Below are 21,085 nucleotides of genomic sequence, written 5' to 3' on the forward strand. Positions count from 1 at the left end.
CCCTCCATTTAGGTGCTGAGAAAGATAACCCTGATTAGAACTTTCTTACCACACTGCCAAAAGGGCAGGTTCAACAGTCTCCCATAAAGTTTTATAAAATTCTATTGGAGGCACATCTTCTCCTGGAGTTTTGCCATCAACCACATGGAGAAAACAGCCTCTTTGAGTTCTTGAATTGAAATTTCATTTTCCAATTGCATCCTATCCATATTTGACACCATACTTTGTCTGACTTGTTGGCATCTCTTCTTGGCATCAAATATCTGTTCATCAACTATATCCACATTGCTGAGCAGTTCCTGAAAATGACCAACAATGATCTCCATGTTTTCTTCATCTGACTTAGCATATGACCCATCTTCTTTCTGCAGAAGAGGGATTTTTTTCTGATTTCTCTTTTTCTAATAAGCTTAAAATTTTCCTTGGTTGGCTTGTCTATTTTGCCTTCCCACCATTCCCTAAAATAAACCTTAGTACTCTATAATTTGATCTGTTCTTGTATTCTGATCTCTTTTTGTTTGACTAGAAGTTGTTGCTGGGCATTAGCATCTTGTAGCCTTGCCTTTTGTTCTAACTCTTCCAACTCCTCCTCAGTTTGTCCATTCTCCTAGCCATGATGGCAGCTCTTCTTTTTCTAGCTTCTTTAGGATTGATTGAACACTTAACACTACATTTTTCCACCCTTGAGAGCAAGATTATGTAGAGAAGGTGGCTATATTCCACCTTCCAATTACTTGCTTCTTAACAAACTATATCTTAAATAAAGAAGAGTCAACTTTAAACCATGAGCTACCCTTCCTCCCATTTCCCATATCTAGCCAAGAAAAGATAGGTTTATGATCTAATAATGTAAGGGAAGAGAAATTCTTTTTCTTGGCTTCCAAGGATTGGTCTAGGAGGGATTGAGAAGCATAGATTCTATCAAGCCTTGCCTCTCTTTTGAGCTCTCCTATCTATCTATTGCACCAAGTAAAAGTGCCAATAGAGCCAATGTCCACAAGTTGCAAGTTTTCTTTGAGGTCTTCCCAAATTTGAAGCTTAGGATCCCTCTGCATAGAAACTTTCTGTAGCCATCTATCATGTGACCCCTCAACCATAATAAATCCCCTAATATTACACAGTCACTACTAATATCAACTAGAGAATCCCATGTAGCTCTTCTAGCCAAAGAACCAGTAGAAACATACACTGAAACCACAAGTAAAGACAGTCTTTTCGATTTGCATTTAATGGAAATCCATTTGTGATTTAAGTCTTGCTGAAATTTGGATACATAATCTTTGTAGTGAGATAAGACCCCTATTGTAGTCCCACCCCTACCCTCCTCGTGAGAAGAAAAAACCAAACTCTTATGTTATCAATACTTTTGAGTCTATTCACCAAAACCTCATTTGTGACCTTAACTTCTTGCAAAGCAAGAAATGTAGGGGAAAGAGAGTTTCCTCTCAGCCAATTGGCTAACCCTTGACTCCTCAAAGGATTAGTAAATCCACATACAGTCAATGTGCGGAAAGAAAAAGGGCTACTTACCATTTTACTTTTCCCCTTTTCTGCCTTGGGGGCAGGGCTTTTGGGAGGGACATCCTAGCCTTTAACTTGGGAAATTCTTCTCTTGTTTTGCACCATGGCTTGGGGCTTTGCTAGCACCACATTACTCTTTTCTTACTGTTTAACCAAAGATAGTTCCTCATCTAATTCATTCAAATCAGAGTTACTCATACTTGCATCTTGATGATTGACATCATTCTCAAATTCCTTAGACCGTCCAAGTTTCACCTCACCTTCTTCCATTTTGGCCTCTTGAATCCACTGTTTAGTTTCATGCTCTATCAGGGCCTAAAAAGCATTGTTTGTGGCCAAAGGAAAAGTGACTCTGTCATTCACCATGAGATTCTTGATACCCTTGTCTTTTTCAGTCCCTTTAGCTGGGACATTACTATTTCTTTTCTCATCAACACCTTCCTATGTCTGAGGTTTCCTTTTTTTTTACAGACCACTTGGGTTTGGAGGGTTGCTTAGGAGGTTGTTGAGGAGGAACCTGAGGAATATTTGCTTTATTCATTTTTAAAGGGTATTTTTTGGCAGTGTGGGAGGATAATCCACAAAGGAAACAAGAATTTGGTAAATTCTTGTAAATGATCTAGTAGCAAAGATGGATTCCATACACTTCTTGATATCATTAGCGACACTCAACAGATGAAATGTGTACCAGCTCGATGTCAAGAATGCATTTCTCAATGGTTACCTAGACAAGGAAGCCTACATGCAACATCCAGTAGGTTATGTTGAACCAGGAAAGGAGAATAAGGTTTTCCATCTCAAGAAAAGTCTCTACGGCTTAAAGCAAGCACCTAGAAGTTGGTACAACAGAATTCAGAGAGAATTCACAAGTATTTCAAGCCGCCGACCTGGGATCCATGAAGTCCACTGCAGATCATACTCTCTACTACAAAGTTCGAAAGGAAGACATTACTATTGCATTTTTGTACATAGATGATTTGATTGTGACCAGAAGCAAGAATAGCTCTACCAGAAAGCTAAAACAAGACTTATTTGCAAAGTTCCGACATGAAAGATCTTGGACTTATGCACTATTGTCTTGGAATTGAGTTCTGGAGAGATTCAGATAGCACATTCATGAGTCAGCTCAAGTATGTTGATAGTCTCCTGAAGAAGTTTCATATGGCAAATTGCAAGATTGCAGCCACTCTCATGGAACAGAGTTTGAAACTTACTAAAGATTTAGAGAAGCCTACAGTCAATGACAAGTACTACAGGCAGCTCATTGGTTCTCTTATATATCTGACTATCACTCGGCCAGATATTTGTTATGCAATAAGATCACTAGCACAGTTTATGACAAATCCAAAACAATCTCACTAAAATGCAGCCATAAGAGTCTTGAGATACGTCAGAGGTACAAGACATTTTGGGATAGAATAGAGAGTAAGTCATCCACAGTTGCATGGATACTGTGACAGTGACTATGTCGGAGATCATGAGACCAGGAGATTGACACAGGGATATGCATTTTTTCTTGGTCAAGGTGCTATATCATGGTTGTCAAACAAACAACCAACTGTTTCTTTGTCTTCAACTGAAGCAAAATATAGGGCACTCACTACATGTGCATGTGAGGCTATATGGCTCAGAAGACTATCGTCAAAAACGTACTACTTTGATGAGTCAAAGCCAACAACAATATACTGTGATAATAAATTGGCTCAAGCATTGGCCAAGAATCCAGTATATCACTCCAGGACAAAGCACATTGATGCCAGAGAGAGCACTTCATCAGAGAAAGAGTGTTACTTGGTGGCATCACACTACAACATTGTGATGTAGCAAAGAGAATGTTGCAGGCATCCACTCGGTAAAGAGCTTTTCGAGAGACACCAACTAGCTCTTAGTTTGATGCAGAGGAAGGACATTACCATTAAAGGGGTGTTATGGAATGTAATGCTCAGTCCTTCTTCGATTCCCCAGAATCATCATCTTGAGGGAAGGCCTACTTCATGATGTTGATCTTGAGGGAAGGTGTTGAGAGTTCATGCTCAACATCATGTGATCATGTGTGCATAGCACCATCATGTGATCATAGCACCATCATGTGTGCATAGCACCATCATATGTGCATAGCACTAACCCAATAGAGTGCTATAAAGGAAAGGGTTAGATCCCCTAACCCTAACCCTAAATGGGTTTGTATAAATTCTACATTTTCAACTAAATCTAGTGTACAGTTAGTCATTTGTGGTGTGCTCTCTAGCTGTGACCTCTCTCCTCATCTCCACTCTTCTCCTCTCCCCTCTTCATATTTTGTCAAAGGGAGGAGCTAAAATTCCTCACTTAAACTCCCGGACGATGACCGCATATGAGATCCTTGAAGCCTTCTCCGATGCTCCACCAAAAGCGGTTTGTGGCTAAACAACATTGCTGCATTTATCCCGCATCTCTTCTCCTCGGTTGGATTCATCGTTAAGACTGATTAAAGGAGGGAAGGGGACGGATGTGACAAGCTCCTCGTTTATGTCAAAACACGGTCTCTATATCTCCTTCTCATGTAAGCAGATGACGTCTCGCCATTCAGAGATCCCATAGAAAAGCCATGCATGAAAGAGAGGTGTGTCACCTTAGCTCAAAAGGCACACCCTTGATATCTATGTACTTCCAAGAAAAGAAATTTGTATTCTCGGAGGAGGGCAATCAAGGCCTCTTCCTACTCGATTGTGAGATCATCATCTATGTAGACTTGTTTAGGGTCTTCATCCTAGGATGCAAGGTCTACTTCTTTAATGTTGTTCAGATCATCAAAACGTTGTTGGTTTCCCTCCTTATCCATTCTCTTAGTCGAGCTTGTCCTCCCATGAGTGAGTTGGAGGGTCTATTGCCACTCCTGGGTCTTCTTCCTACTAATAAACCCAAGTTATGCTTGAAGGTAGGAAACAAATTTGAATCAGCTTCATGTAGATACCCACTCCAGATGAATGCTAGTGGCATGCCTAACACATGCATGTTCGACAAGAAGCATCGTCCATGGTCTTTCCAAATGTAGACAAGTGAGTAACGCATGAGAGCCTAGCCTTTGGAGGGGACAAGAGCCAAAAATGTTTGCTAATACCCCAAAGGCTAAGGAGAAAAAGGGAGGGATCCATCCAAGGAAAGGCTTACATCTAATTAGCTACTTGGTGAGGCAATGGCTTACCAAGGCATTGATCAATAGCTGGTCTAAGAGGATGATCAACCAAGTCATATGGTGGGACATAAGTAGATGTATCCCAATCTCATTGGCTAAGAAGTGGAATGATCACTACCTTTTTGAACTATGACAAGGCCGTCTCTTCTGGAAAGATTGGTGGACAATGGTGGATACATAAAGACACTAGGAAATAATCTAGCATGTTTCCACTGAATGAACATTGAGCAAGAGCCTTGCCTCTTAGTGTTCTTGGGTTTGGCATGATTCAGGACAATTTTTTAAGATCCTAGATGTGGAGGTAGGAATAAACAACGAATAGGGAACGCTCATCATTTAGGTGCTCATTGTTTCATAGGCATGGATGTGGATATCAAAAGGGGCATGTGTAGGACTGCACCCTCATGGTTTATTGAGGTGAGAAAAAATTTTGTCATTGGGATCATTACCAAATTGATTAATAGAGGCCTTCTAGCAAGTGCAGTTGTGCTCAATTCATTGATTATTTGTCACATGGTAGTAGGCTAGTCAGGTAGCGACAGCCTAGGTCTAATTTTTAGGTGCATTTAACATTGTGAATGGAGAGCCTCCTAGTTGCATAAATATGGGATTGCCCCCTTGGCTCCAAAAAAATTATTGGGACATGTCAGATTGTGGAGCAATTTGGTATGTCTTCGTGGCTCAACAATTCTAATTATCCATCCACTTTGTTGTTTGGAGTATCTTTGTCCATCTCTCTCCTCTCCATTATCTTCTGAGTTGATTTTTTTTTGTGGCATCTACATTATGCTCTAACACTTGAGCATATGTGTCCAGTGGTTTGTTTATGATTCCCAAAAATTGTGAATGTGTGTGTGTGTGCGCGTGCGTGCGCGTGCGTGTGCGTGCGCACGTGCACACATGTACTGCATTTTTTTAATCACAAAGATCATGATTATTTCTATGTGTATGCATGTATGCTACATTTTTTTAATCAAATTAGTTAATATTTAACTTGTGTTCCATATCATAGGTCATTAATGAGACACTTAGAATGGCAAATATTGCTCGTCTTTTACCAAGAATCGTGCATCAAGACACTGAAGTAGATGGTAAGTGAGATACATGCTATTGAATGATGCAAATTTACTATAAATTCAACAATGCAATTTCTTATGAGCGTGTTCTGATTGTTGCTAACGTTTGTGACAAAGTCTAGGAAGCATGGTGAAGAAGGGTTGGAGGGTCATTTTGGACACCCAAGCTCCACATTTTGATGCATCACATTTTATTGAACCACATCAGTTTAATCCATCACGATTTGATGTAAGCCTTGCTATACTTGGTGTTGAGTCACTTGCAAATGTGGGAAGCAAGGGTCTATTGATCTCTATAATAATTAATCCTTATACATTGTAGGAAGCACCCAAGCCGTACACATTCATGCCATTTGGTGGAGGGGCAAGAACATGCTTAGGAATGAACTTGGCAAGAGTGGAGATGATAGTATTTCTCCATCATCTTATAACTAAGTACAGGTTGGATTTCTTTCACATTATTTGTTTACTTTTTTGTTTCAAGAACTTAGGCATTTAGTTGGTTGGATAAGGGAAAGAAAGGTTTAGATGTTATTTTATGGTTATCTAAAATACATAGTTGACTTGACTATAGGGTTTCCAAAATGTAAATGTCTATTTTGACTAATGATTTTAGTAAGACTATGTATAAATAGGTCTAAATTTGATTAATGGTATATTTTAAAATTGGAAAGACACATTTTATAAGCTTAATATTTTAACAAAAGCAATCAATGATTATGAATTGGCCATCTATTTATAAATCCAATGTTTAATGTAATTTTCCTTATCAAGCATAATGTTAAGATCTTGTACTAAGATCTTAACATTATGCTTGATAAGATCTTGTATCAAGTGGTGTTGAGAAGTTGTCACTTTGATTTTCATGCTTGTTCTAATGAACAAGGATCTTTTCTATATTGCCTACTATGGCTTCATCTTTTTTACTAAATTGCAAGGTAGGATTGAATTTCCATAGCTAAAAAAGAGGATGCATTTACTATATACAAGAAAATAGAGATATTTATCTAGCTTAATTGTCATTGTAGTTTAGTTAGTCATGTCTACTATTATGTGCAACTTTTAGTCATGTCTATTTTCTTGTATGTATTTATTGTGTATAAGAAATTATAGATAATTATCTATCTCAATTGTCATTGTAGTTCAGTTAGTCATGTCTACTATTATGCACATCTTGTTAATCCACATCATTAAGGAATGCCACATTGATGTAGATTCTTTTACAAATATTGAGGGGAAATTATTCCCCATTTCACTCAGCCAAGTAGGATATTTTAGCATAAAACTTTTAGACTTGGAGCTCAAGGGGCCCAAGCTTCAACTATAAATAGCAGTCTAGGCTTCAAGTCACATCAAGAACTCGTACTTGAGATGTCCACTTCATCTTGACATGCTATACTCATTATTATTCACTCATTTAGCTATAATAAAGCTATATAATTTTGAAAGTTCTTAATAAGTAAATGGAAGTACCTTATGAGAATAAAAATCCTTAGCTATGGATTGAGTTGGGCTTAATCATGAACTTCTTTCAAGACCAATACCTTGTACACGTGGTAAAAGTGTAGGAAGAAGGTGCCATTTGATTAATTATCCTAGATTTTGATAAGTATAGGAGTTGTGCATCCTCGTGCAATCCTTTGAGATGTGACATTCTTGGAGATAGCATGATTGAGAGAGTGAACATTAACTTGCTTGCTTACCTCAAGAGGAACTCATTCAAGACATGTAAGCTAAATAGAAAATTAATAAGGGTTTTATTTTCAAATACCCCAATGAGGGGTAATTCTACTAAATGCATCAAGAAATATTTTTAAAAATATGTTGCAAAGCAACAAGAGTTTGGGCCCTTAAGGGGTACAGTACCATGTAAAGTACTCATTTTGCATTAAATAGCCCATCATCCCACTTTTGCATAGCTCACCTTACCTCATTGCCAGTGGCCTCTACCTTGTCTCTAGTTGTGTCCTATTGTCTATAGCCTTTGACCCACCATCTTTGATTCCTGCCTACCATACAAATAGTACCAAATCCATACTAGTGTAGGGTTCCACACCTCTAGTGCACATCCAACTTTCATTTTTGTTTTCCCATGCCTTGTTTACCCTTCTTGTATTTGCCCCTTCTTACCTTGTCATCCTAGTAGTAGCGCACATTGGGCTACTTGTCCACCCTCTCTCATGGACAAACCTTTTAGATGTTCAACCAACCTTATGAAAGCAACCCTTTTTTGAGGTGGTGACCAATAGAAACAATGAGCCAGTGGAGATGAGACCACATTTGTGAAGGAATTTAGCTTCATGGAATGGATTCAACTAGGTGAGTGTAAGCCAGTGATTAACATAAATGAATGGATTTTGTAGCACTTGAAGCATTTTGAGCTTACTTGTAGGTTTGGGGATCTTATTCATGTCAAATAACCTTACTTGTTGAAGATGACACACACAAAAACATCTATAGACTACAATCAATTTTCACTAGTTGGAGTTTGACTTTCTCAAATTCAATTTGTGACTATTGACTAGACAGTTAAAATGCAATAGTCAAATCTTTCCAAAACAAACTATAGCATTTTCTTAATGCTTTTAATAACCTTAGGCCTTCATTTTCTCTTGAAAAGTCTATGCAAAATATCACTTTTGTTACATACATTTTGGGGGATTTTTATTGAGAAATTTGCCTCAAATCTTGGTCAAAACAAAGGGCTTTTTAGTGCAACTATTCAAATCATTCTTGAATAGTATTTGTGTTTGTTGTTTTTAGCTTTTGACTTGGGTCAAACTTGGGTCAAAGAAGGAAAAATGAAACTTTGCCCTATTTCTATCCCCTTGACCCTTCCTAATCCTATTATATGACCTTGTATTCCAAGGTTCCAATATTGCATAAAGAAGTTGTGTACCAAGTTATACCTTCAAATATAGTGATGAGGGGAAATCTAGGTTAACACATAATCTATCCAACACTCTTACACTTGGACTCCCTCCTACCCACATGGTTGGCTAGTGCTTCAATATTTTGTTACTTTATAATATGCAATAATTATTAATGCCCTTGTTAGATAGTACATTAGTTAGTATTTTTATACACAAATGGTTGGTTAACACTTTAATATTTTGTTGCTTTATAATATGCAATCATTATTAATACCATTTTTAGATGGTGCTCAGTTAGTGCACATTCCCTATCTACATCCCACTAGTAGTGCACTAGTTCACTTGCACTATTGTACTCATTAGCGACTAGTGTTACTAGTTATACATGGTTGCTAGAGCTAATGCAAATCCCTAGCCATTCATGACCAGTCTCGTCAACTAACATATTTCTCTACGTGTTTGTGTGTGTGACTCTCGCTTAGTATCAATGGTTTCTCGTTAATGCATATCGTCAAAATCTAGTGATCAAGGCCCTAGATAGCTAAGTCACTAATTAGTGAACCAAGCCTCAAGTTAGTGGCCTAGGAAACTAGCTAGTGATCAGCCATGAATCAATCACCCATGTAGCTCCTTGGTGACAAGCCCCTAGTTAGTGACTAAGGCATAGCTAGGTAGGGATCTAGCCAACTAGATAGCTAGTCCAACTAGGCAACCAAGCAACTAGTTAGTGCATAGACTCAGTATTTAGTACACATGATCACTAGTTAGTGCATAGGGTCATAATTAGTGTGAACTATTTTCCTACTTAGTGAGTAGGGTCACTACTTAGTGCACAGGATGACTAGCTAGTGAGTTGTGTAGTAGTTAATGAACGTAGGTCTCTAGTTTGTAGCTAGTGCACCTAGGTTACTAATTAATTGTAGGAAGTACAAATGTACCCCAAGGCACTAGTTAGTTGCCCCCATGCACGAGTGAATCTCACCCAAGTGCACATACCACTAGTTAGTGCATCCATTAAGATAATGCCTACAAGTTGGTACATTAGTAAATGTACAACCACATGATCATTTCAACTTTTACTTTGAATATTTTTAGTATGAGGCTATATAAAAATATTATCATTCTTTAATCAATTTTAACTTTTCATATTGAACCCACCACCATTCTTAGGCAAGAATCGATGCCAAATGCAAGGGTCTTTGCATGGTAGCATGAAAATCCCCACCACATTCTCCTATATGAAATCAATTCCACATCTATGCCATGCATCGTCAAGTACAACTTGGTGTCACTAGTAGGGACCTTTGAAACAAGAGGTAGTAACAGGATGTGTTGTGAAGAATTGATACTATTCAAAGGCAGTGCAAGTTCCCAAAAAAAAAGAAGGAATGGATGAAGAGTACAATGCTCTTATTAAAAACCAAGCGTGGACTTGGATAGATCTATGGGAAGAAGAAAATTTCCATAAGGTTGCAAAAGAGTTTACAAAGTCAAGCATGGAGGAACTGACAATCACAAAGCTAGATTAGTTGCCAAGGGATATACCCATGAACAATCAAGAGACCTTTGCATCAATTGCAAAGATGACAATAGTCAAAATGGTCATTTCCATCAAGTTAGACTTTGATTAGATTTTCTATTTCAGATATGTTAAGAATTCCTCATCAATGGATACTTGGATGAGGAAATAAAATTTTAAAGTTTTGAAAATCACTCTATGGTTTAATATAAGAACCACATGTATGGAATGCAAGAACTCATAGTCATTTTCTTGCTTTAGGTTTTCAACCCTAAGAATTGGATCCATCTCTAAACATAAAAAAGGCTAATGAGATTATTCTTATAATTATTTACATTGATGAGATTTATCATCACAAGTTCCAATGGACATCTCATTTTACAAGTCAAATGTCAACTCACATCAGAGTTTGACATGAAGGATATAGGAGGACTCCACCATTTTCTTGGGGTAAAAGAATGGAGAATAATACATATATTATGCTCACAACGTGCAAATACACTTTAAAATTCTCAAGTAATTTCATTTACATGATTGTAGGGCACTCTCAACTCCTGTCGAATGCAACATCAAATTGTCGAATCATGACAATTCTCCTACTTCAAATCCATTCTATATAGATAAATTATTGGTGATCTATTGACTATTATTACAAAGCTAGACTCAATTGGTGTTCTTACAATACATGTAGTCAGAAAAAGACTTCATCTTTTTGTATTAGCTAAAGTCCTCAGATACTTAAAAGGTGCATGGGACTACGAATTACTTTAAAAAAATATAGTTTTTAACTTCCATGGATATACCAATGTCAGATAGGGAAGTGATATTCGAAGTGAGAGAGGGAGAGAGAGAGAGAGAGGAGTGCACACGTTATAGCTACATGTACAATAAGTTATATTGAACATGAACATGAAGATATACATGTGAACCCCTTAGGGTTAGGGTTAGGGTTCGGGTTTGTCTCTAATGCCCCCTCTTAAATTGCCAAGTGGTTCAATTTCCACCTAATGGTCAATATTTAGATGGTAGTAAGTTTTGAGTTTACTTTATTCGATCTAAGCCATCAAAAAAAGATAACTTCTAGTTTACAAAAAATAAACACTAAGTCATGAAAACAAGAACAATTGTTGTTTGAAAATTATGATGTGAACTTGGATTTTGGAATCCAAAATTGGGTGACGGATTGAAATTTTGGTTGAGGGAGTGAAATTTTCATCCAAAAAAAGGGGGAAATGAAGCGTTCCAAAATGTGTGAAATCTCTCTTTCATTCAATGAAACTTTCAGTGCCAAAATTTGTGAAGATAGTGGGAGAGAAGGAAGGAGTCTCACTTGCGGCTTTCTCATATACACAATGGGGGAATACACACAAAGGTGGAGGCTGAAAACAGTTTTCCCCTTCTTAGTTGTGAAAGCCAAAAGAACTCTTGTACAAAGAGATAGAAGAACCCTATATGTGGGTCTCAAACCAAACTCAGCTAACTAAGGTGGCATACTAACTGAGCCACGAACTAGAGTACATAAGGATAGCTATCGTCCAGCTATTATTCATGGGCGATGTACCAATCGCATCTGCAACTAATAAGTCGGTGACATAAATGCACAACGGTCACCCTGGCATATCACGAGTGGAGCTCGATATCTCAACACTCCCCCTCGAGGTCAATCCCAATTCCTGCACACCAAGCAGGTCTCTGAACTTGCGCAGCTTCTCTGCACCCAATGCCTTCGTGAAAATGTCAGCTACCGAATCCTCAGTGCTAACATAAACTAGATCAATAAGACCTAGTAAAACCTTCTCTCGCACATAGTGATAATGCACCTCAATGGGCTTTGTTCTAGCATGATAGACTGGGTTATTTGCCAAGTGTATACTGCTCATGTTGTCTCAATAAATGACAACTGGCCCATCTGTAGACTAATGCATATCATAAAGTAGCTTATGCAACTAAGCTACCTCACATGCAGCCATTGTTGCACCCCTGTACTCAGCCTCTGTGCTCGACAAGGCAACTGTAGGTTGTTTCTTGCTGCTCCAAGTGACTGCAGCACTCCCAAAACAGAACACACATCCACTGGTAGATCGTCTATCAGAAATACTACCAGCCCAATCAGCATCAGTGTATCCATGCAACTGTATCTAAATCCCAATCTCATAAAATAGTCCATACTGCAATGTGGACTTCACATACCTGAGTATGCCTCTAACCGCATCCAAATGCAGTTTCCTTAGAGCCTGCATAAACTGACTTACCAATCCAACAGCATGGCTCAAATCTGGCCTGCTACTAGTCATATAAATCAAATTTCCTACTATGCATCTGTACATAGTAGGGTCTTCCAGAAGCTCACCTGCATCTACGCTCAACTTCACATTCTGCTCCAAAGGAACCGAAATAGGTTTACAGCCTGTCATCCCATATTTGGACAGCATGTCCAATCCATACTGCCTCTTCAAGACCTGTATCCCACTTGGTGATCTTATCACTCAATGCCCAAGAAATAATGCAGCTCTCCCAAACCCTTCATCTCAAACTTCTACTTCAATAGCATTTTCACATGAAGGATATCTTCATCACTATCACCTGTGATGATCAAATCATCAACATAAATGACAAGCAGCATAATACCTTTCTCTGTTTTTCTCACATAAAGTGAGAAATCTGCCTTGGAAATCTGAAAGCCAATAGTAACAAGATGGTGTCCTATCTTGTCAAACCATGCTCTAGGTGCTTGCTTCAAGCCATACAAGGCTTTCTTCATGAACAGCATGAACATAACCTGGTGGCTGCTCCATAAAAACCTCTTCTTGTAAATCACCATGCAATAAGGAATTCTTTACATCCATCTGATGTAAAGACCATCCCTTTGATGCATCCATAACAATGACTGCTCTTACGGTTGCCATCCTTGCAGCCAGACTGAATGTTTCTTCATAATCAATGCCATATGTCTGTGCATACCCCTTGACAACTAATCTTGCCTTGTATCTATTCACAGAACCATATGCATTGTGCTTCACCTTATAAACCCACTTACAACCAATTGCATTCTTGTCTTTAAGCAAAGGCACCAATTCCCATGTAGCATTTGCTTCCAAGGCATCCATTTCTTCATCCATGGCTTTCTCCCATTTTTCTTTTCCCATGGCTTGCTCAAAAGAAGTGGGTTCTGGTTCCTGTATCACTTTGATCATATAGGCATAGTGAATGGCTGTAACTCCATCATATTTCATCCTATCCACAGGATACCTAGCTCTGGTAGACCTACGCAAAATAGGCTCACTTCCAAGTGCTCTCAAAACATCCCTGGTCTTCCTTACTCCAGGTGTAACAATAGAAGGAATACCCATCATCAATGCTCTGTTCTAAGCCACTGGATTCACCATCCACATAAGAGTGACCTGCATTCACATCAAACATGGGCTGATCTACCTTCTCTTTTCCTTTTTGTATTACCTGCATACCACTATCTGCATTGCTTTGAGGAGATTCTGCTGATCTCAATCTGCCTGCGACGTATGTGAACCACTGCTAGAGGACACTGCAGGTCCACTAATATTTTGTGATTGCTACTGTGAATTCTGTGCAGCATTACCATTTCGTGCATCTACATCATCAATCACATTTACTGGTTTATACCAGGTGCTCATCTCATCAAAAACATCTCTACTCACTGTAAACTTATGAGTAGAAGGGTTATAGCATCTATACCCTTTCTGCTGCAAAGAATAACCAATAAAGATGCACTTCTTAGCTTTTGGATCCAACTTGGACCTCAACTCGTCTGGCACATCAACATAGGCAATGCAACCAAAAATTTTCAAATGAGAAATATCTGGTTTCCTACTAGTATACATCTCCTCTGGCGTTATGCCATGTATTGCTGCAGTGGGAGTCCTGTTCATTATGTAAACTGCTATAGCAACTGCTTCAGCCCAATAATAATCTGGTAGGTCTTTTTCATTTAGCATGGCCCGAGATACCTCTCCAATATGCCTGTTTTTTCTTTCTGCAAGTCCATTTTGCTATGGGGTATGACTGCATGAATATTGCTGCTTTATGCCATGCTCCTGCAGGAACCTTGCAAACTCATTTGAGAGGTACTCTCCCCCTCCATCTAACCTTAGGCATTTTATTTGCAGGCCTGTTTCTTTTTTAACCATAGCTTTAAAAGCTTTGAAATGCCCAAACAATTCACTTTTCTTTTTCATAAAATACACCCAAACTTTTTAGCTGTAGTCATCAATAAAAGTGATAAAATAATGACAACCTCCAATAGATGCAGCTTTAGTAGTCCACACATCAGAGTGGATTAATTCCAATGGCTTCTTACTCTCTTGAACATGTCTAGGAAATGGTTTCCTTGCCTGTTTACCAAATTGACAGGCTTCACATACCTTATGCATTTCTGCAACCTTGAATTTAGGCAATCCTGCAACAATATTTTGGGCCTACATTGATTTAAGTCGATGTACATTAACATGACCAATGCATTTATGCCAGATATCAATATCTGCAACTACACCGGTCCCATGTGCAAACATTGCTGCACTCAATTCAGGCATGTCCGCATCCAACGTAAACATCCTGCCCTTCTTCTTTCCTTTTGCTATCAAGCGACCGTTATTTTTCATATCCTCAACAAAGCATTTATGAGGATTAAATCTGACCTACAAGCCCTGCTCAACCATTTGACCAACAGAAACTAGGTTCTTGGTGATATTCAGGACATGAAATACATCAAACACGTATTTGTTTTTCCCATCCTTCATAAAGAAAAGAATTTTACCAATCTGCACAATAGGATGTGCAGTATTATAACCAGTCTCCACAAATCCCGGTCTTTCTATTTTCCTTGCATCCTGCATCCATTCTGCATGACCTGTCATGTGGTTTGACGCACCTGAGTTAACATACCACACATCATTGCTTTCTTCTGCACTTGTCGCAGAATTGGTCGTGTGCTGCACCATAAACAGATGCTCATTTCTGTCATCACCCTGTCTACTAGAAGATGAATAATTCCCTTGCTCCAATTTTCCATTCATGATGTCATTCTACTTTTTATAGCAGTCTTTAGCCATATGACCCATTTTACCACAGTAGTAGCATTCAACATTGCTGTTTGCATTTTGGCCTCTCTGCCATCCACCACGACCTCTTTGGCTCCCCTTGCCTCTAGAGTTACCATGTCCTCCTCCATAGGACTGGTTTTCTTGAGTTTGTTACATATTCTGATTTCTACCACGGCCTCCAGATCGGCCTGCTCTACCTCTGCCTCTACCTCTTCCAGCATTTGAGTAGAAGACAGTTTCTTTTGAAGTTCCTCTTGAAGAAGATGCACCACCATTTCTCCGCTCTTCAGAAATTAGAAGAGCAAACAACTCCTCAAAATCAGGAAATTTTTCACGGACAGCAATGGATGTCCGGAATTGTGCATAATCCTTTCCTAGACCATTCAAGGTTACAGAAACTAAATCATCATCTTCCATTGGCAACCCAATGGAAGCAAGTGCATCTGCAATTTTCTTCACCTTCATGTGGTAGTCATTGATGCTCATATTTTCTCTCTGCACATTGTGCAACTCCTGCTTGAGCTGCATTTTCCTGGCTTGTGTATTTGTGCTGTATATTTTTGCCAAAGTATCACATGCCTCCTTTGGCTCACTTGCATCCTGAATATGCACAATCATAGAATCTGAAATACTGATAGACAACCAGTACATAACTTTTCTGGCTCTCTCATGCCATCCTTTAAATGCCTGCATTTCCTGTTGATTAGGAACATTAGGAAGAACTGGTTCTTCTTCATTTCCTGTAATGAACTCCCAATAGCCTTTTCCCATAAGGAAATTTGTCATTCTAAACTTCCATGCTTGGAAGTTATTCTTGTCAAGCTTTTCAGTGACAATCTGTGAAAGAGAATCAGACACCATTACAAAACACTGCAAAATGTTGTATTACTGCAAAAAACACAGCTTCTGCCTCACAAGGGCAAATCTACAAAACTGACGAAAGTGGTATTTGACCACACAGTCACTTCCTAGTGACAATTTTGCATGAAGAGGCAATAAGGATGATTCTGTAACTCCCAATATCTCTACGCATAGGCATATGATGCAATTTCTACGGCAACTTTTCACCGACCTGCAGAGCAGTGGTCGCATAGCAAAAACAGGGCCTTTTTCTCAGTGCTTGCGGAGAACTTCCGCCTCCAAAACCGGCCCCAAAATGGCCCCGAAATGGCCTCGAATCAGCATATACTGCCCTCTCGCCACACCGCGAAGGGCGTCTCAATCTGAGAAATGCACTCTTGCACTTTTCGGATGTGCTACCTGCATAGATTTGCTCCCAAACTCGAAAAAGGAAAGCAACACTGGTCCTCTTACCAAGACACCACGAACTTGGTTTGCTTTCTTAAGCTCCTTACCATGAACCAGGATCTGATACCATGTGAAGATAGTGGAAGAGAAGGAAGGAGTCTCACTTGTGACTTTCTCACATACATAATGGGGGAATACACACAAAGGTGGAGGCTGAAAACAGTTTTCCTCTTCTTAGTTGTGAAAGCCAAAAGAACTCTTGTACAAAGAGATAGAAGAACCCTATATGTGGGTCTCAAACTAAACTCAGCTAACTAAGGTGGCATACTAAGTGAGCCACGAACTAGAGTACATAAGGATAGCTATCATTCAGCTATTATTCATGGGCGGTGTACCAACCGCATCTGCAGCTTAACAAGTCGGTGACATAAATGCACAACGGTCACCCTGGCATATCATGAGTGGAGCTCGATATCTCAACAAAATTTCCAACCAATGGGAAAAAAATCCTTCAAAAAATCCGTCGAAAGAAAATTTTCTATTGACAGAAAATTTTTTTGTCATCAAAATCGAGATTCCATAATCCAAGTGGATTTTAAAATCCCAAATTCCATCAACGGAAGAAAAGTTTCCATCGACGGCTCGAGATTTTTGTCGACAGATTGAAATTTCCGTCGGTAAAAATTTAAATCCATCGACAAAAATTGGATGGAAGAAAAGTTTCCGTTGACGGATCGAGATTTTTATCGACGATTGAAATTTTCACCGACGGAAATTTCAATCCGTCGATAAAAATCTTGGCCCATTGACAAGAACTTTTCTTCTATCGATGGAATTTGGGATTCCAAAATCCACTTGGATTTTTGAATCCCGATTTTGATGACGGAAATTTTTCTGCTGGTGGATTTTTTGGACAATTTTTTTCCCATTGGCCGAAAATTTTGGCACTGAAAGTTTCATTGAATGAAAGTGAGATTTCACACATTTTGAAACGCTTTGTTTCCCCCTTTTTTTAGATGGAGATTTCACTCCCTCGACCGAAATTTCAATCCCTCACCCAATTTCAGAATCCAGAATCCAAGTTCACATCACAACGGCCTAGATTGAAATACAGTAAATTGATAAATTTAAAATCGTCACTATTTAGATCGAAATTAACTATTTCATCCAAAAATGTAACTTGATGATAAACGTCTTTAGTTAATATTTAAATCTAAAAATATCTTTACATTCAACAAACCTCCTTTATGGCCATGAACTCCATTTAACTACCTATGCTAAAATTGAAATATTCTTAAATTCAAGCATTTGATTTTAAAGTCAATGCATTCCTATATTTTTATGGATAGCACATTACATACAACATGGAGTTTGAAAACATATATTGGTACACTTGAAGGCAATGTTGTTAGTTCTATGGAAGTAATTGGTATAAAACTCTTTGAACAAAAGTGCTCAAGTGAAAGTTCATTCAAAGATGCTTAAAAAGAAAAATAAAAAGTGGAATTCATTAAGGTGTAGAAATCATTAAATTGCAAGCTGTAGAAATTCTTGTGTATGGTTTTGAGTTATTTGGACAATTAAGCACTGGAAAATAATTGGTATATTAAAGCAAAAGGTCCAAGGACTTTCCCAGTTACTTCTCCTTTGTAATTTGTCATGTTTTCCAAATTATGGGTTAGAACACTCTTTCCAATTCATAGTATTGAACGTTTCTAGGTTTTAGAGTAAGATGTAAGTAATGTTTTTTCCATAAAAGTAGCTATTTCTAAAAGATGTTTGACGTAAATTTATGTATTTTGTCTCGATAGTTTGGAAAAAGGCACTTTTTTTTCAAAAAAGGAGTTGTGTTGTCGTTTGCATGATTTTGTTGTCATTTTTTATGACTCCTTGTTGGTAGGAATATTGTAAATTGTACTATTCTAGAGAGGATTATAAAGGTCATATGGACATTTAACCCTAACACTAACCCAAAGGGATGAAGTTGGTTATATTCATCTTCTTCATTATAATGTAGTATGTTTGAGAACTTATCTCCTAACTCTCTTTGGAATCTAATCCAACCTCCAATACAAATTATCTAAGTTCACCATGGTAGTATGTGTGAGCACTTCTCTCCTGACTGTCTCTAGAATCTAATCCAACCTCCAATACAAATGATCTATACTCACCATGGAATCAATTTTATATTTTCCTAGAGGATATGATTCTTTGGAGTATGGTGCTTTTAGATAACTTTCTAGCACATGAATAAAAATCCCTCCTCTTTGACTTGCTAGTTAGACTAGTGATATTGTATATGTTAGATATCAATGCTCCACTCTCGTGTAACTACGCGGGAACGAGCTAACTCTACTTTGTAAGCCCCCCATATGAGGAGAAGGAATTTGAGTAGCACAGTTATCCGGTAGGTCCTGGTGTAGACACCAGATGGGAGACATGTGTGGCCTGATGGTTGGACGGCTTCAGATAGAGTTGGCACACTGCCAACTAGGCTACATGCAAGTGCGGGAAGGCATCCCATGACTGACCGCACTGAGGGTAGACGGAGCATTTCCCGAGGCAATCCACTCTCGGATTGCAGGGCACGTTTGGAACCCCAAATGATCTCGGATGCTCTGGGCCGAACAGTAACCGTAGATTTGTTGCTCTATTTTGCGCCACAGTTCTATCGTGTGGTCGGTGGCCTATTTCGGGACGACCCCCAATCGACCCTTTTGGGCGGACTGGGTTGGTCTCCTAATTGGGTCTAACTGACTACGACTGGTGCCTATGTAGGAGCAAGCCCGTGAAGCCCATTTCATCACTGGCTACAGCAACCCTGATTCCTTAGCATCCAACCTCCATCCTCTACTGTTTCCAGCACGCCTCGAAGCTTCTCTCACAGGAGCGCACGGCTAGGAGGCAACGCCATCTATTATATTAGTTTTATAGTAATCAAATTTTTTATTCTCCATACTATCTGCTTTTCTCTCTTGCATACGAGATCCTGTTATCTGTTGAGCACAGACATTGTATTGTTTTCTTACAGTATATAGGAAAATTTTGGCAATGTACCTTTGAGGGATGAATGGGTCAAACATTGAGAAGGTACATATCATGATTATTTCATGATGTATCCAAGATAAGACTCCCCACACATGAGACTCATATAATTCACAATGACACCCTGGAGGATTGCTATCTCCAAGTAATAATAACCAAGCAAAGGGCAACCACCATAAGGTAACCAAATTCCTGAGGATTGGGATACTGAGCTCACCTGCCAACCATGGGCTCACCATTTTGGGACCATCACTAAGCATGAGGTCTAGAAAATTGTGGATGCTAGTTTGCTTCTTGAAGATTAATTCATCTATTGTGTATACCACAAGCACCTTCTACTAGGCTACTACTCCTTTGCCAATACGTCCATGTCTCATTACATGTTCGATGGATGTTCCATAGTTGATTCCGATTTGTGGATATTGATAAATTAAATCGAGTGGAGGGTGATTTGGTTATCGTGTTTGTATAATCAAAGTTAAGTTTTTCTTTCACTTATGAGTCTCTATGTGTGGCTCTAATCCTCCATCTTATGCATGAGCCTAAATCTCATAATAGTCATCAAATGTTGTTTGACATCTGAACCTAAAAATTACTAATATTGTGTGGTGACTTCCTTTTTGGCAAAGAAATTTAGTAAGCATTTCAAAAAGGTAGCAACCATATAACTAGATGCTACATTGTTGTTTGCATATTCTTATTCATCAATAGGAATGTTGGTTGGTCACAATAACTTGAAAGTTGGTACAAATTGAGGAAGATGTTTTACTTTTAATTTGACATGAATCTCAAGTTTCTTATCATTTATTGAGGAGTATATGGCTCATTATTAGGAAATTGGAGTTCATGTGAGCTTAGAAGCACCATTTGCTTGCTCCCTTGCTTGTTTTTCTAGGGTCTAAGATCTTACATCTTGTAAAGAAAGTTACTTTTAGCTTGCAAGAATATATATGATAGAAATCAGTGATATTTACTTGTTTTCTATGGCCAAATACATCCATATAAAATCAATTTGAAATTGCATAAATGGAACACAGAGATTTTATTCAAATTCTGGAATTTGCATGCATCTTTCATAGTGACGATAAATGTAAGGACCTTAGGTTTATGTCAAGCTATATGCCATACTTGTTTGAAAATTCCCTTGTAGAATATCATTCCAAATAGAAACATTGATGATTCATGGTATACTTTGCAATTTGTACCAAGTGAGTATGCACATGATGATCCATTGGCCAATGGATTTTGCATTTATCAAGTTATCTTCATTTTGAGGAAAAGTTGATGAATTTTGCATGATCTAAACTCTTGCTTATGAGATGCTTAGAGCATCATGAATGATAACAATATAAGTTTGGATGCACATATATATGTCATTTTCTTCCCTCTATTAGTAAAACATTATGATGTAAATTTTCTCAATAGTCAAGTTATAATGAAAAATGTTACAAATTTACAGGTGGAAGGCTTTCAACATAGACAACACATTGGCACCCACCTTGATACCAAAGTTGAAAAATGGATATCCTATTGAAGTTATGGCTCGCACATAG

At 38.5% G+C, this 21,085-nt stretch overlaps 1 protein-coding gene across 1 annotated transcript in view; it reads left to right on the forward strand.

Annotated features, from left to right (window-relative positions):
- Positions 1 to 21,085, forward strand: part of LOC147881266 (abscisic acid 8'-hydroxylase CYP707A2-like) — a 34,018-nt gene extending 12,933 nt beyond the window's left edge. Inside the window, exons 6-9 of the mRNA XM_087402361.1 lie at positions 5,709 to 5,787; positions 5,895 to 6,001; positions 6,095 to 6,213; positions 20,992 to 21,085. Of these exons, the coding sequence (XP_087258487.1) occupies positions 5,709 to 5,787; positions 5,895 to 6,001; positions 6,095 to 6,213; positions 20,992 to 21,085 (399 nt within the window). The remainder of the gene's footprint in view (positions 1 to 5,708; positions 5,788 to 5,894; positions 6,002 to 6,094; positions 6,214 to 20,991) is intronic.

Source organism: Dipteris shenzhenensis, chromosome 31 (assembly GCF_047967505.1).
Source record: "Dipteris shenzhenensis isolate YYH24624 ecotype China chromosome 31, Dip_SZ_1.0, whole genome shotgun sequence".
Taxonomy (NCBI): Eukaryota; Viridiplantae; Streptophyta; class Polypodiopsida; order Gleicheniales; family Dipteridaceae; genus Dipteris; species Dipteris shenzhenensis.